Genomic DNA, 14,108 nt, shown 5'->3' with positions numbered 1-14,108 from the left:
CTTTTCTTTTTTCCTCGCGAAATTATCGGGCAATTGATCGTTTCTTAATCTCCCTCCTCACGGTGAGAGATAAAAAAGAAAAGCAGTTAAACAGCCATTTATCGAATATTCGCGAGACATGACGCTGAAAATTTAACTGATCAAGATTTAACGATTTAAGAATTTACAGTGTTGGTTTCACTTTCAGAGAGTTATGTCGTAAACGCCGACATCGCTTACGCAGAAATGTACTCGTCGGATCGATGACTCGCTCGAATGCATTATTAACCGTGGTACTTGGCAATGCGGATACCCGCGTCTCTCATGCATCACTCCCGCATACTCGGTAATCCACCATTAAAATTACAACGAGCCATAAGATACGCACTTTGCGAAAGAGTGTTATCAAACTTGCAGGGAATTTCGTATTGAGCTAATTATCTCAATTTGTCCGTCATCCCCATCGAGTTCTCGTCGGGACGGCAAAATCACATTAAAGACTTTGAGTCACACGTATATCGTTAAATCCGATTGAATCTTCGACGAAACGTGATTTAGTATCCCAAAGAGACATGCTGTTAAACGATTTTAGACGTCCACGCTCTCGCAAATACATTATCACACAAAGAGAGTTTCGAACAAATGCAAAATAATTAATGTAGCGATATGGAAAAAAAAGTATAATGTAAAATCGTGACAAGCGTAATTTCTTTTGGCGATTTGATTGCAAAATTAAAAAAAGAAATGCAACGAATAAAACAGCAAGAGAGAAAAACAATGACGTAGTGATATATACAAACCTTTCTTTTTCTTCCTTCTTTTTTTTTATGAAATCTCGCGGCCAATTCGGACGACCAATAGATGGATAGACAGGCGTTATCTCTTTTCTAGCCTAGAGCTACGCGATTAGCAGTATAGTCGAACCTGTATCAGACCTGACCTACTCCTCATCCTTTGGACCGACCTGGCCAACACCGAAACCACTCGAAAAGCCCATTTCCGTCCGACGTCACGGCAAATTGCATTTCCTCCTCGTGATCGCTCGTTATCGTTGAAAGAAGGGATTATAGCGGACGGAAAAGGATAAAGCTGCGGGCTTCACGAGCCAGGAAGCTAAAGAGAGACTGAGAGATCCCGACGTTTCTCATTGCGTCTCATCTTTGTCTTCTCGACTTCTTAACCATTTTTCTAATTCCCATCTCGCTTCTTCTTTACTTTACCGCGCCTTAAGTTTCATCTTTCAAACGGAAGCGTTACGGATTCGCGATCAACTTTACCGGGACGTTAAATTTTACATAGCCGGTAAACGCGCAATTTTCCTCAATATTGCGGCGAGTTATTTAACCCTACCGTGGTGCAGATAAGCCGCGAAAAAATTGTGAAATTGAAACGAAGGCAGATCGTCTGCTCATCTCGACGATAAGGTTGATTAAATATTGAAACCATGAAACACCCTCAATTTCGATAGATCGCAGACGCTTAATTAAAATAAAATCTAATTTTGTTACCTGAAAAAAAAAATAAAATACAAATTTATCCGAGTTTGTCACGCGTTTATCGAGTGGAATATACATAACGATTGTTTGCAATCATCATTCTAACCAATCGCAAAAATGCTTCTTTACGCGGAAGATAAAATATCCCGATTGCTTTCGCATGTAAAACGATAGGTCGTTCTTCATTTTATATCGTTTCATGTAATGCGCGTACCTAAATCATCGCAGGATGATAGGAGAAAAGAGACAAAAGCGAGAGAAAAGCGATCGGTTGATGATGAGTAAAGAGGCCACACGATTCAGTAACGTCATCTTTTATTTCCGTTTTGTCAGGCATTGCGCTATATTTGCCTACGCGCGAATTGCAACCGCAATAACGCGAGTGACAACCAGCAAAGTAAAACATATGCGTGACATAACGTAATTCATTCGCTTCGTCATTACGACGCGCGGCTATTGAACGTAACACAATTCGAAAATTCGCCCGGCCCGATCGCATTGCGCATTTAACGATCATAATTACACGATCGTAATTGTACGTCCTAATAATCGCACAATAGTAACTGATAACAATGAATAGTCATCGAGGCACCGAGACGAGATATCGTCGTACGGCGACACGTCGATGCAACAATGACAAATGATAAAATATCGTCACAACAGTAACATTAACGGCGCAACAATAACGATAATTTTCATTACTACTATTATTATCGATATAATTAACATTATTCGCATCTCGCATTGTCAACAATTAAACTATGAAAAATGATAACATTATTCTCTCTTTATCGCGCGCACCCACTCATTCATACTATCTCTTGTTCTCTCGTCCTTTTATATTTCTCCGCATGTCACTATATCTTCCACACACATATATACACTTGTCAATAAACCACGGATCAATAAAGATATTAAATAGAAAACTAAAGGATCGGGATAAGATGCACGATCTGGTGATATCATAGCAAGGAGTTTTTCTTCTCTCTCTCTCTCTCTCTCTCTCTCTCTCTCTCTCTCTCTCTCTCTCTCTCTCTCTCTCTCTCTCTCTCTCTCTCTCTCAATAAAATACATCTGAAAAATATATATTCTACGCACGCTCTTTCCCTGCGTATTGTACTTATTCGCTTATATCTGTTGTATATCTTACCGTACTTCGCACGTTATCATGGAGGGTTGCAGGAAATCGAGAGATCGAGGATCTCTCCCGTTGCAGCGATCGTACGGCGGAAAACGGCTTTTCGCATTCCGGGAGTATTGACTTACGCTCGCACCCGCTTCGGGATAGGAGATTGGCCGGGATATACCGCTCTCGCTCGCTACGACTCGACGTCTGGAGATTTATCCGTGCTTGCGAGGTGTGCGCGCAATTTTGCATCAAGAGAACCGCGCCAGAAGAGCATTCAACAAGAAACGTACGCGGCCGCGAACATTGAGACCAAATCGCAAACCTCAGTCCAAGTTAATTCAGAATTCTTCGAAATGATGACGAACGTCAGGATACAAGCGTAGATCTGAGTCGTATTCACATATACGGCGGCATTTAGATTTGTAGTTCGCGTGACACGCTTATGACACCGTTAACCATCGTACGTCAGCGAGGAAGTGCGGTGCGCGCCCGAACAAACGAATGGGCGAACGAACGACGGGGAAAAGCCGGTGGAACCGGCTTATCGAGATGTAACCTGCGGCGCAAATGCGTGTTAAAACACGCGACACGCGCGATTCATTGCGAACGCGTGCTCGTCCTCGGCCTGGTCTGCACCGATGTTTTATTAACGAGACGGTGAAACTCGGCCGGGGAAACCCATGGCCCAACGCGCCGACCGAGCGCCAAAATAAATACCTGCGTCGAGCTTTCTACGAAGAAATGTTACGGCTGGTAAAAACTCGATTTTCAGAAACTGAGAGTAAAAAAGAGAAAAGGGTCGTGGCAAATGATGCGAATGGCGAGAAGAAATTGCTCGGAAGAGGATGAGAGAAGAATTGCACGGTTGTTGAATCCTGGTTTTCTATCTTTCGCGTGAGCGCGCGCCGCGGAACGTTCAGTCACAGAATTCAATAATCATGCTTTAAAAAGTGGTACAATGCCGACGTCACGAGAGGCTGCAGAGCCGAGAGAGCTCGCGTCATCTCGCGCGATCACATATTCCATTCCTGGAATTTTCAATCTTGTTCTTTCCGACACAAGCACATACTCATGCACGCATATTCACACACACACGCATCGCGGCACTCTTTTTGTTTATGGCCGACGCACCTGCTTGTACTCTTTTCCTCTTTCGCTTTTACCCTCGTTATTGTGCCGTTATGCATGCTAACGTTATCGATTTGCGACGCACGACTCACGAATTTTTGGATCAGCGTCGACAAGTTTGCCAAAATTGACTGTGAGATTGATAAAAAAAATGTGTTTAAATATGCGATATCAATACGTTTAATTGTAAGTCGGATTTATATTAATGTACAATCGATTTTCGAAGAAAATTATTAAAAAAAAATTCTTTACTAATAAACGTATGCAATATTTAAATGTAAAATTTTTAACTTCCATTTTCGGCGTCAGTCTGTTCCCAGGGAGTGTTATAATCGAAAACACACGAATACGTTACGTTCGAGTAAATTTCCAATACGTCTTCAACGCGCTACTGCACATTGCCGTGAAATTTCGTTCCGGCAGAAATTAGTTTCGTTCTGGGTTTAAAGGTAGGCGGCACTCTCTAAATGGCGTACCCCCGGGGCATGACCTATTTTGAAGCTCGTTGGTAAACCAGTTACGCTTGCTAATCATTATTTCATACTTAACTTTCGTTGTGCGATAGAAGTGGTAGCCCTTGGCACTCTAGTTAAAAAAAAAAAAGAAAATCGCGACTTTCAACGTTAGTAAAAAAAAAAAAGTGTCAACATTAATTCAATTTTACGCCTCGGCAAAACCATTCGTCAGTTATCGATTGTCGAACGTTTAATCAAAGCAGAGAGAGTCGGCTATATACTTCGCGTCTTATTTCTCATTAATTAAGAGTTAAAGAGAAATCTGATAGCATCCGGCGGTTCCACGTTTACACAAAGCGACGAATATTTCACACGGGGCTTGAACGCGAGCAATCACACCCCCGCGAAAAGTCCTGATAAACTCTCTTTACGAAGACACGTCCCCGATAAGAAAGTTTTACGCGAGCCGCCGAATCTGTATTTACCTTCGGCGCGCACCGTGTACCAGGATTATTTATTTTTCCCCGGTGGTTGCACAGCACCGGCAGCGAGGACCGGCGCCTCCGCTATTCCCGTCGACCGTCGTCAAATCGTTACGTATTCCGCGTCGCGCGTCTCGTGCGCGGAATTGCGAGTTGGCCCGAATTCGCGAAAGAACATCCGGGGAACTTTGATAATCACTCGAAATTTCTTTCGCATCAATCCTATGTACAATTTCGAAAGATCAAGTATGCAAACGCACATAGAAACCGTACGTTCTCTGTACTTACGAACATTTGGATCAATCACGTTTAAAGTTATCGAACAGAATCGCGTCTAAACAATGAAAATGTTCCTCCGCGTAATATTTTAATTAAGCTCCGCAATTTGAGAATGCGCGAGATCAAAAGGCCTAATTTATTCCTTGCTCTCTATTTCGAATTTCCATTCCCTTTCGCGCGTTACACCTTTGATGTTCACCCGAGCTCCCTCGTAACTGGAATTAGCCATCAATTAATCAACAAGAACGCACGTCGACAACGTTAATATAAAATTATTTGTCACGTCGAACGTATGTGTGCGACAACGGTGTGTGATAAATTCATACGCTGCGAACGGAATGATTTGTTAATGGACGTATCAGCCTCGGGGCATTGCAGTCTCCGCGAGAGTAGCAACTGCAGTTGCTGCGCCAGTCGAAACCTTTTGCTCGTTTATTCCGCCACGGTTGCGAGCATCGCGAGAAACGGACACCGCGTACGACACAGCACCTTTCCGGCTCCGGCTGTGTAATATCGCAGCACTGTTTGCGTAGATCTTGTAGGAGAATAGCAAAGTACTCTGACGCGATCGCGGCGAGGAAACATCCTCGAGGTAAGGTACAGATTTTATCGATACGCCAAAAACATGCGACCTGCGCGAGTCAACATCGTACTAGGTAGAAAAATACGTTTCTATAGATATCTTACACACAGGGCGCGTCTCAAAGCCGAAACGGTCAAAGCTGCACTTACTTAACCCTTTGCAGCCCGGAAGCTCGATGGAAAAATAGTTGCGATACTTTCGATTATTACAATAAAATATTGCCTATCAAGCGAGGTTTTCAACTGGCACCGTTTACTTGAAGATGCCGCCTTTCTTTTTTCTTCTTTTTTTTCTTTTTTCTTTATCAAAAAGCCTTATACATAATTACGAACGGTTTCTTACAATTTATGAGTCACCGATGATATACTTTTCTTTTCCGCGAAAAGAGAATTCTTTGTTGAAATAAGAATTAACGCGATAAGAACACACTTGAAGGCAGCACGTTGATCTTCTGTGCATAGTCCATGTCTGGAATGTCTAAGCTATCACTTTCTACGTAATCCAGGTAGATAAATAAAATAAATGACGGAAAAATGTGTATTTAATCAGTAAAAAAATTCTTCGGACTTACGTGATCTAATATCGAGTGTGATAAATATTTGTAATCAAATTATCGACATATCAATATCAAAATTAATATCTATCGAACGTAACCATTATCTGCTATCGTTTGTGGTTTAACTGTTGGATAAAGTGATAGTTTAGACATTTTATAAATAAACTATTACTGTATTCCTGCTAGAGGATATAAAATTTAATATATATATATATTTTATATATATATATATTCAACTAGAAATTTATCTTTAATGTATATCATTCACGAGGAATTGAAGAAAGTCCTACTTCCACGATTGCGAGAAAACATATTCACAGTCTTTCTTTTATCTATTAAAATACTTTTACTGGAAATAACATTTGATTTAATTTTAGATTTAAACATAGTGGAAAAATGTGCGACCAATATAACGAGTGAGAAAAAAAAAGTTCCTGTTTCTTAATTTATTGCAAAAGTTAATTGCACTGCCCAGCTAAACTCGTGCCGAGCATTTAACGGCTTAATTTAATAACGTACGCAATAATAGCCCTTGTCTCTTTCAACGCTCTGCATTACGGCTATTCAAATTTTCTCTCGCTCTCCTGGAAAATAGGTGATACCTTAATTACTGCCTTTCGTAACGAACCACCGACGATTTATCGACGATAGCCCAGGATCGGGCAATCATCGATCTTGGCTCGAGGCGACGTGGATCGGGCCGATGTGGGTTACAGCCGACGTACGCGAAGTGAGACGAGGCAGGCGGTGAAATCAAGGCCCGTCGCGCACAAAAGCCGCCGTGTGCTCAAGCCGCAGCTCGCTGCAAGCAGCATACGAGATACGGCTCGATGTGCACACTACCGAGGACAATAATTATCAGCAAACTTTATAACGAACTTGGACATAGTACTCGCTCATCCATTGCGAGTTTCCGGAATCGACGTCGTCCCAATATCGACGTCGACATCCTCCTTTGTCACGGGCGACGGACGATTAATGGTAGATCGCGTGGACCTTTTCGTTCCCTCTTCTCACTTTCACGTTTGCGAACGTTCAAATAATCGACTTAATACGTGGCGAATGCTCGTTTGTTTTAGAGTGACACAAAGATTTTATCAGGAATTGTGTCCGTAATTAATCACTCTATCGTGATATCAATGCTCGTTATAATCGCAGTAAATCTGACTGTTAGACAACGTGATATATGTATAAAAGAGTAATGGCAAGAGAAGATGCGATTTTGTAAATAAAAATTTTATAATTATTTATGATAAATTTAGAGATATGAATTTTTATGACATTTCATAGTATACTGTATAGTATACTGTAAAGATAATTCTAACCGTTGGTATATAATATAAATTTTTATGCATATACGTGTTTTAATACTGAAATTGAGGAGCATATTTCCGAAAATATATCTTTCCCGAATTTTACGAAAGGCACTTGGATTATTGCTATGTTTAATAAATCAGAGATTAAATCGAACTTCAAAACACTGTAGTCAATATTCCGCCTTTTCCTCTCACAGCTGAAATATTTTTGTGCGCCTAATAAAACGTACTCCCGAAATTTATTCTCAAGCTGTCTCCTCAAAATATTTAATGCACATTTCGTAATTTTATAAACCGAGGCAACGTTACACCGTGCGATTGTATATATTTCACCGACTCCATCTGTCAAAGATATCGGCGGAAAATCTCGAGAAATCTTTTATTAAAAGTATTCTATATCGAACCCGCGGCACGTCTCGCGAACACGCACGCAAGGAAAATAATTTTTGACGATTAAGTAATATTATAAGTAAACTACATAGCTAACATTTTCACGAGGAAACGTTCCGATTTTTCGGCAGTTCTTGATCGTCGTCTAGCAATCGCTGATGGACGACGCAACTTCGCTCGAAATGTCTCAAGCGCGACAGAAGCGCGTCCTTTGTGGCACTGGCATAATATACAACGCACGCCAAGACGTCACGCATTCCATCCGTGTAACGGCCAGCCGTTCGCAGAATCGTGACAGCAAACCCTCCGTTCCTCGCAATTGGAACGACCCTGAACTCCTCCGTCGTTCAGCGATGACGACTTTCACCGCGACTCCGAGAGACTCCAAAGCCGACCGGCCCGAATACGACCGATCGCCTCTTGAGCTCTCATTGTCGACCCGAGAAACGTTCGATCCTCGTACTCGATCTTCAAGGACGTGAAATACAAACTTGACACGTTCTCGTCGGCAATTCTCTACGGCCTTCTCGGTGGAGTTCCTAGCTTGAAATGGTCTTCGGAAGCGCTTTCGTTGCTCGTAGTTAATGAACAGATACATCTAAACCGGTCACTGATGCATTTGATGAGTCAAGGAAAGTAATGTTGTAATAATAATCGCTAGATGGGGACCATTAGTGCGACAATTGGCAGATCTCTAAAATCCGACGAGTATAATTCGTGATCGAAAAGTGTACTGACCACCGTGACATCCCCATGGGAACATTTAAACCGTTTCCAGTCTTTTCTTGTTCGTTTATATAATTATCTTTATTTATATTGGACCAAGTTGTCGGAATTTAAAAGGATCATCCATATTTCGTTCTCTGTGAAAAATCTATTACATGAATGACCGCCCTTCGAGCATTATAGTTTGCTTAATGGATTGATTGCGACACTCGAACCGATCTTCTTTAATCCTCTCCGTAGCAAGGAACGTACGGTCCATACGTATCTTTCTTCATTTCTTTCGCCGATTCTCCCTCCCGACCGCAAATCGATGACTAGTTTTAGATAAATCCGCATCAGAGCTCGGTGACTTCAATAAAATCCAATTGGTGCCGAGCGAATTCCCTTTCCGTTCTTCCATGATGAGAATCTACGACGTCGCAGCAGCCCGCCGACTTTAAGTCGCACTCCGCACATCACGGCAATGTCTCGTGCCATTTTTCTCTTTCTCCTCTCCTCTCGCGCAAATCTAAATCGATCACCTCGGTCGAGCGGCCACCGGAAAATAACGCGAGCAAGTTTCGGGAGCTTGACTCCGATCGCGCGCAATGCTGATGGACGACGATGGTTTTCTACTACGCGACGATGTCCATGTCGGACGAAGAGTTCGACGTGGTCACCGCCAAGCTACCGAGGGTGTCTTCGTCGGTTAAGCCGTGGTGACAGCCGGTCGCAGGTGGACTCAAAGGCGGCAGGTGCGGCGACGACAGCATCGGGTCGCCGCCATGCACAGGACCGACGGTGTCATCCTCCATGAGGTCCTCGAGGTGCGACATGCTCAGACTCGTCGCCTCTTCCGTCACCGCCAGATCCGGTATCTACGACAGAAAAACATCCGGCGTCCTATAAAACGAGCCGTCCTCGAGGATGAACACGGGCTCGGATAGGATGCGAGGAGTAACGGAAGAGGTGAGAGTTCGATAAGTATTTTCAGATGCGAGATCTGCTATGAAAGTAGGAACGGATACGTTGGAAATCCTTTATCAAAATAGGAATGTTTGGAGTGTCAATCTTCTGTAAGAGTAGCACTAGACGTGCTGGTGAAGTCAACGCAATTGAAAGCGGGAATTGATATGCGCTTATATTCGATCATGTTCATAGATGGTTAATGACGAATGGTGCGGAAGTTGATTGTATACGTACGAGAAGCTTATTATTACTTGCATCGCTTATATAATAGAATATGATGAGGTTCGTGACGAAATAAGCAATAAAAAAAAATGTATAGAACGTTAGTTAAAAGCTGTCAAGTAAAAAAAAAAAAATTTAACGCGATAGAATGTGTTTCACAATAAAATAATAAGAGGAATTGGAAAAAGTGAGATGGAATTTTCTTTAAATTTTAAACATTGGTAAAATTAAATATTCGGCGTTATCGGGGTTTAAACGTCTATGTTATTCCTTTACACAATATCGGAGTAAGCTGATTGAAGCTGTTTCTCTGCCAGGTGCAGTTAACTCTAGCAACTTTGTGAAGTCACAGACGGGTCGGCTTACCAAAACCGGAATTAATTTCCAATCGCATTTCAAGCGCAAACGACTGTGATCCAATTTGCCTGCCGTTATATTATCGAAGCAACTAATTCGTCGGATTACTTTACCGGTCTTCGCTACGTCGACTTTATATGAATTGTATACGATAAAGTTTGCTCGCGTATACAATACAAATAAAAAAATTAATAATAACTGCGAAAAAATATATTTAAATATATTTTCTGAAGAAGTTTCATAACTTGATCGAAAAAAAAAAAAATAAAAAGTATAATTTTTAATGGAAAGAAAATGATAAATAATTTTATCAGTCTCGATATTAAAGATCTCTTTGGTTTGGCGACCGCGTTCTCATATTTGATCTGATATTTCGCGAAGCATGATCGCGTGCACTTTTTTACGTAACCGTACTCAAAACGACGCGGAGAGCGTTAAATTTGCATGAAAAAATGCCGCAGCGTGCCGTTGCGCAACGAAGTTTCTGACGTTACAGCTCATTCGGCGATTATCCTTTGTCCCGACGTTGGTGTACCGCGGCGTGTTCTTCTCGCGAAAATATACGCGCCGAGATGCGAGATAAAAGGTATAAGTCTTCGCGTGAGGTAGCACGTACGATAAAAGACAGACGAATGATAAGGACTGCGGTCTGTGAACGTACGCACGACGCCGGTGGTAAAGATAAATATTTTCCACGACATTCAGGCGCGTGTGGATTTAACGTGTGCAATTACGTTTGCAATTATGCAATCTCGGGACGAACGCTGGACCACCAATTCCTCGCGCGCGGTGTCTTTTTCTGACGAACGCTGTAAAGCAAGGCCCACTTTTTACAAATCGTTTTATTAAAATATAGAGCAATAAATTTAATCAAAAGCAATTAATTTTGTAATAATTGATTTGTCTTGAATGTTCGCGCCTGCTGTCAGTTCTAAGTGTATCCACACTTTCAGCAGCCTAAATAAATCAAGCACATAGATAATTCACGAGATAAAAATTCATTGCCTGACAAATATAATCATTAATTTGAAGACACGTTCCTCGTCGGGATTTAAAAAGCTATATCCCGGGTCTGTTCTTATTTTTTTTCCAAGTACATATGTCGCCCTTTTTATGGAAATAATTCATCGTTATCTGGGTCACATTTGTGTGACATCGTTTATATTTCGCGTAAGATAAATCGAGGGACAAAATTAACGTTAAGCAAACCGGCGGTTAAGTGTCGCAGTAAAATTCCTCGTGCAATACGCGAGACACTTCCCTCGCCTCGTCGCGCAAATCGCGGTGCGGGACGTTATCAATGTTTAAATTTCTCTAACCGCGAGGAAGCTGCTTGTCAGACTACTTACACTCCGAGGGAACTTTATCTTGAACAATAATTCAACTGATCCCTTCTCTTGGTACGTCATCTCGCGTCTCTTTCGTTATCTCGCGCGTCGCAGCGCGACTTGAAATAATTCTAAAATCGCGAGTAAACGTATATATTATAACGTCAATGCACAACAATTATCTATTCCGCGTATATAAAATATGTTACATCGATAAGATATATTTCCGCGAACTTAAGACGCGACATTAGATAAAATAATAACAGTTATGTAAACAGAAGTCGAAAAAATTGCGCACGTCTCTTGATCGTCTTGTAAATTATTTGAGGTGTCTATCGAGATATCAGATAACTATTTTATTCGCACTTCCTGCGTATAATGATCTTGCACGATCATCTCTTTAACGGTTCATCGACTTTATCATTAAAAGTTCTGCGAATATAAGCGAACGTCAGTCGCGCCATTGTCGGGACGAATATAAAAAAAATTAATAACGATGGCGATATAGAAGCGGCCTCGTTAAGAGGTCCAAATCTGCCATCATCGAAACGCTACACCGTCGTTATCAAAACTTCAAGAGTTCTTAATCGCATCACGAAGCCGCGCACGTCAAACCTCGTATGTAGGTACGTGTGCGACCTTATCTTGCGCACTAATTCAACGGTAACTTTGACGCTCGTCTCACGCGATATCTCCGTCATCGGGTGTCTTAAGGAGCGACGACGACGATCTCTCGGAAATCGGCTCCTCCGATCAGAATTTGGGAGCGAAGTAATGAATAACAAGGGGCAAAATGAACGAGAGCGATTTACACGACCAGACCGCGATAAGCCACAATTAATTATTCGGAAGAATAATCTGCTACCGATATAGAGCTGCCAGATGAAAAAGTCAGGTGCTGTGTATGTATAAAAAAAAAATTAACATTTCAAATAATAACGAAACGAAAGCTAGCATCCAAACCCCTTTAAACGGAAATAATATTCACCGTAATTGCAATGGCCCAAAATTAAATAATTTAATTTCATTTAATTATTATAAAAAAAACCCCACCTTTTTGTGGAGATTATTGTAATTATTGCAACTAAAATTGCAAAATTGTGCGCGTTGAAATTAAAAACTCGCGTGCTCGCGTGAGAGACTGCAAATTGTCACGTTCGAGCGCGAACGGGAATTTCGAAAGAGGTCTACGAGACTCGTGACGTCGCGATCCCCCAATCGCTTCGTCATCGAACGGGTGCTTAAAAAATCGTCATCGGATGAAAGTCGCTCAAGGCGCGGCGAAAAGCGACACGTCAATTGTACGCAAATAAGAAAATATTTCTCATTATGTAAACACGAGAACGGCTTCGGATCGGTCTCTGGTTACGTAATGAAACCGTTACTGCCATTATCAAAAGACGCCGTTGCCTCCCGCTCTCGAGAGTATCGATAAATGGATATACGAAGGAAAGATCGAATGAACGAGCGAGCAAGCAAACAGCTACTTGCTACCGTCTCTCTCATTCTCTCAGAACAGATGCACACATTATGAAACTAGTCTGGCAAACGAGCGGAAGGTTTATTCGGATCAAGGATCCGAATCGGTCGTTACGTCGACGCCGTTGATCGAAAACCGACCGCGCGACTGTCGCATTAAGATTAAATGAAACCCCGTTACGAAACTACGCTTAATAAAACCGATTAAAATTAATTGTATTATTCATATATCAGCATCGTGTATTAAAAGTAAAACTTTTCTTATTAACCGCGTAATTGTTTATCAAAAACGTTTACATAATGAACAAGAAAAACATTAACGTTTATAGAAAAAAAATTAAAATGTGAATAAAATATTTACGAAAAAGAGAAAATAATTTTTATAAAATATAAAATTGGTTATTTGACAAAACGCCGAATATATATATAATATGTATAATGCTGAATGAATTGTTAAGGGCTCGGAATTAAATGGCAGGTAATCAAAATCCAATTAATACAGATAAGAAAGTTAGACACAAAATGTGCAGAATGCGATGTTGTATATTCGAAGCAGAGGATGTAATAAAATGCGGATCGGATAAAAGAAGATTTGGTACTTACCTTTCGTTGTTCGAGTTTACTCCTCGAGAAGGTGTTGAGCATAGCGGAAGTAGACGCCCAGTTGAAGTCGGAAACCGGAAGACCATGCGCTTTTGCTTGCAGCTCGAGCTCCTGCACGCGCAGTAGCAACCTGCGATTTTGGTGCTCCAATTGTTTATGCCTGAGCTCGTTCTGTTTCATTCTTGTGAGCTCGTTCTTCAACAGTTTTATGTACTCCACCGAGGATTTAAGAATCGTGCCCTTGTTCGGCCTGACGTCCCTAACAATTTCGTAATATCTGCAAAAGAAAGGAACGGACCACTCTATTATTTTATTACACTTTTTAATTTTTGTTAATTTCTGTAATTAATTGTATTAAATGAACAAATGATTGTTCGACCAAAATATTTTTATCAATAAAATATCTCGCGTTTATAACATCCTCACAATCACCCTGATATCTATCGTCAGTGGCGCTGAAGGATCGACAACGCGAAAATGATTCCTAAGTATAAGGTTGCACACAAAATAAAAGCAGATGATTCGTGAGCGCTGCGCTTACGTTTTCTTCAATTTCCTCGGCTTCTCTCGCGAAAACTAAAAAGACGGTGACGATCCTAGTGAAAAGGGAAGTGCCGAGAAAAGGACAGGAAGCTGTTTGAAACCCCAGATT

General features: G+C 41.4%; 1 protein-coding gene across 2 annotated transcripts in view; it reads right to left on the bottom strand.

Moving 5' to 3' along the window:
- Positions 1-2,515: 2,515 nt before the first annotated feature.
- The window catches only part of Mitf (transcription factor Mitf), an 84,294-nt gene continuing 72,701 nt past the window's right edge, over positions 2,516-14,108 (bottom strand). For both annotated transcript variants that reach the window (XM_070657417.1, XM_070657416.1), the window contains 2 exons: positions 13,457-13,733; positions 2,516-9,376 (listed from right to left, as the gene is read on the bottom strand). In XM_070657417.1, the coding sequence (XP_070513518.1) occupies positions 9,134-9,376; positions 13,457-13,733 (520 nt within the window). In that variant the 3' untranslated portion in view covers positions 2,516-9,133. The remainder of the gene's footprint in view (positions 9,377-13,456; positions 13,734-14,108) is intronic.

The sequence above is a fragment of the Cardiocondyla obscurior genome, linkage group LG06, assembly GCF_019399895.1.
Source record: "Cardiocondyla obscurior isolate alpha-2009 linkage group LG06, Cobs3.1, whole genome shotgun sequence".
NCBI lineage: Eukaryota > Metazoa > Arthropoda > Insecta > Hymenoptera > Formicidae > Cardiocondyla > Cardiocondyla obscurior.
The sequence above is the reverse complement of the archived record's forward strand: the minus strand, read 5'-3'. Positions and strand labels throughout refer to the sequence as shown.